This window comes from Octopus bimaculoides, chromosome 7, assembly GCF_001194135.2.
Source record: "Octopus bimaculoides isolate UCB-OBI-ISO-001 chromosome 7, ASM119413v2, whole genome shotgun sequence".
NCBI classification, from domain to species: domain Eukaryota; kingdom Metazoa; phylum Mollusca; class Cephalopoda; order Octopoda; family Octopodidae; genus Octopus; species Octopus bimaculoides.
In genome coordinates, this window is record NC_068987.1 from 104,263,911 (window position 1) to 104,266,959 (window position 3,049).

At 35.5% G+C, this 3,049-nt stretch overlaps 1 protein-coding gene across 1 annotated transcript in view; it reads right to left on the reverse strand.

Moving 5' to 3' along the window:
- Positions 1 to 3,049, reverse strand: part of LOC106876060 (uncharacterized) — a 22,386-nt gene that overhangs the window by 8,105 nt on the left and 11,232 nt on the right. Inside the window, exon 3 of the mRNA XM_014924464.2 lies at positions 2,118 to 2,249. Within this exon, the coding sequence (XP_014779950.1) occupies positions 2,118 to 2,249 (132 nt within the window). The remainder of the gene's footprint in view (positions 1 to 2,117; positions 2,250 to 3,049) is intronic.

A 3,049-nucleotide genomic window follows, 5' to 3' on the forward strand; every position in this document is an offset into this window, starting at 1 on the left:
TCCGTCTACCAAATCCACTCACAAGGCTTTGGTCGGCCCGAAGCTTTAGTAGAAGACACTTGCCCAAGGTGCCATGCAGTAGGACTGAACCTGGAACCATATGGTTGGTAAGTAAGCTACTTACCACACAGCCACTCCTGCACCTATATCTTTTATCTTTTACTTGGGCCATGGCCACGCTGGGGAAATGCTTTGAATTGTTTAGTCAAACAAATCGACTCCAGTATGTGTTTTCTTTTAAGTCAGGTAATCATTCTATCGGTCTCTATTGTCGAACTGTTAAGTTACAGGAATGTTAAATAAACCAATACCAGGTGGGGTGGAGCAAACACACACACACACACACACACATACGACAAATTCAATCACAAGGCATTGGTGAGTCTGAGGCTATAGTCAAAGACACTTGCCCAAGGTGCTGTGCAGCAGGATTGAACACGAAACCACATAGTTGCCAAACGAAATTCTTAACCACACAACCATGATAGTCATTAATGGTTCCGCTAGGTTTAAGTTCCCTTTCTCTAGTTATGATACAAATATAAATTCATTAAGAATTTTTTGCCATATATCATTCAGTACTTTTACCACCTACCTGAATTATTTAAAGCAGCTATTTATCTACATTCCACATACTAAAAAAAAAAGGAAAAAAAAATTCACAATACAAATAATATAGGAGTAGCACGTTTGATTGTCATTTCTTTTGTCCATATATTCAGCAGTTATGGTAGCTGTTAATCCTCATCAGCCAGAACACATTGCAGCCCTTTGGGAATTTGCATTGTCATGTGAGATTATATAGCAGCTCTAAATAGGCAAACGATGTTTTAGTAATAAATACATATTTTGAAATGTGAAAAGAAACACAGAAAGAATGTACAATCTCATTATCAGAAACAGAAATTAGTCCATTGCAACATATAGTATATTGGTGTGACCTATTTTCGAAAAGACTTGAAATTTGGGATTTAAAAATACATTCACAGATTAATCTATTCAACTATATTGAAGAGAAAAGAATCTCTCTAATTAAGTTGACATCAGGTCAATAACCCACTGTTTAGTGTATTGTGAAAACATATGACATTGTGTCAGTTGAACATACATATGGAAATAACAATATGTTATTAACACAAGCAAAAAAGATACAGGTTTCAAATTCTCACACAAGGCCAGCAATTTAAGGGGGAGGGATAAGTTGATTACGTCGACCCCTGTGCGTAACTAGTACTTATTTTATGAACCCTGAAAGGATAAAAGGCAAAGTTGGTCGCAGCAGAATGTAAAGAGTTGGGAAAAATGCTGTTAAGAATTGTGTCCAACAAGTTAAAGATTCTATCAACTTGCCACCTTAGCCAAAAGAAATAATAAAAGAGAAAGTTTCTTTCTTATTCAACAAGATATCATGTTGTTGTATCATGTTTAGAGAAGCAAACAAAACAAAAAGTAGGAAGAATTTAAGAAACCAGAGTGAGGTAATGAAAATAAAAGAGATATTCAGTGTAAAGTTGTACCATTTCATATAACTGTTTGAAGTTTTGGTGCATGGCCAGAAGTTTTAGCGGGATGGGGAAAGTTGATTACATCAATCTCACTATTTTATCGCTGGTATTTTATTTTATCAACCTTGAAGAAAATGAAAGGCAAAGTTGACCCCAGTCAACAGAATGTAACAGGTTAGAAGAAATACTACAAAGCATTTTGTCCCCCATTTTAATGATTTTGCAAGCTTGCTGCCTTATTATATCATAACTGCAACTGATATGTTGATTGCCCTTTAGGATTCCAACAAAGTAGGGAACCAAAATTAAAAATGAAATAAAGGCTGGTTTGTGTTTATATTCTTTGATGCAAGTTCAACAGTTGGTAACAATGTCATTTATTTTTCAAATAATATATATCTAGAATTGCAATATTTAATACTTTTCTTTTTAAGATGATACATAAAAGTGCAATTTCATAGAAATTTTTATGGTAATTTTATATGGTCAAGTGACTACAGAGAGACTTTGCCATTGGTTAAATGCATTTTTTTTTAATTGATCAGCATGAATGAGAAAAATACAGCTCCCTGAGTACACTTAGATACAATTCATTTAATATCATACAATTACCTTGAACAGGACTTCCAGTGAGGGTCAACAAGTCTGAGGTTTCATTGTTGAAAATAGTGGCATCGTTAGAAAGTACATTCTTCTCAAGTAATCTTTGCAGTGATAATTTTATAAACCAATTGGAAGCTGGTTCTGGAAATATTAAAAGAAATTAGTAGATGTTAATAGAGCATTATACATGATATATTATCACCATCATCATCAAACATCCACTTTTCCAAGCTTGCATAGGTCAAACAGAGTTTATTTGAGGTAAATTTTCTTCTTGCCACTGACCATCACCTGTTTCTGGCCAAACATGTTCTTGTAGAATACTGGAAATGAATGACACTGCTTGAATGGCAAAGACACTCATTCCCTATCATGTAATATCAGAACAAGCACGGACGGACGGATGGACACACGCATGACAAAACTTCTTCCAGTTTCTGTCTACCAAACCCACTTACAAGGCTTTGATTGGCTTGGGGCTATAGTAGCAGAGACTAGCTGAAGGTGCTATGCAGGGCTGAACCAAGAACCAGGTGATTGGGAAGCAAACTTCTTACCACATAACCGTGCCTGCATATGTATATGAGTGTGCTGTTAAGTCAGACATGGCCAGGACCAATATACAAGATTGAGACACCAGTTATTACAGTATTTATCCAGAGACAACATCTCTTATGGACTTGCTGTGACAAAAACACAATAAATATCAGAGAGACATGAAAATTCACAGCAGCAGCAGTGAGTGAGAATGCTAGATGCATTTCAGCCCTTTTCAACTTTTTGAATGGCAAGTATACTCACAGCTAGACAAGAAATAGAGAACAGCAGATAAAACATTCACTGATGTTGTGAATAACTACCTGGCTGGTTATAAGTTTGGTGTACACAATTGAGGCATTATTAAATTAAAATAGCCTTCTATGTATCATGCTTAATATATA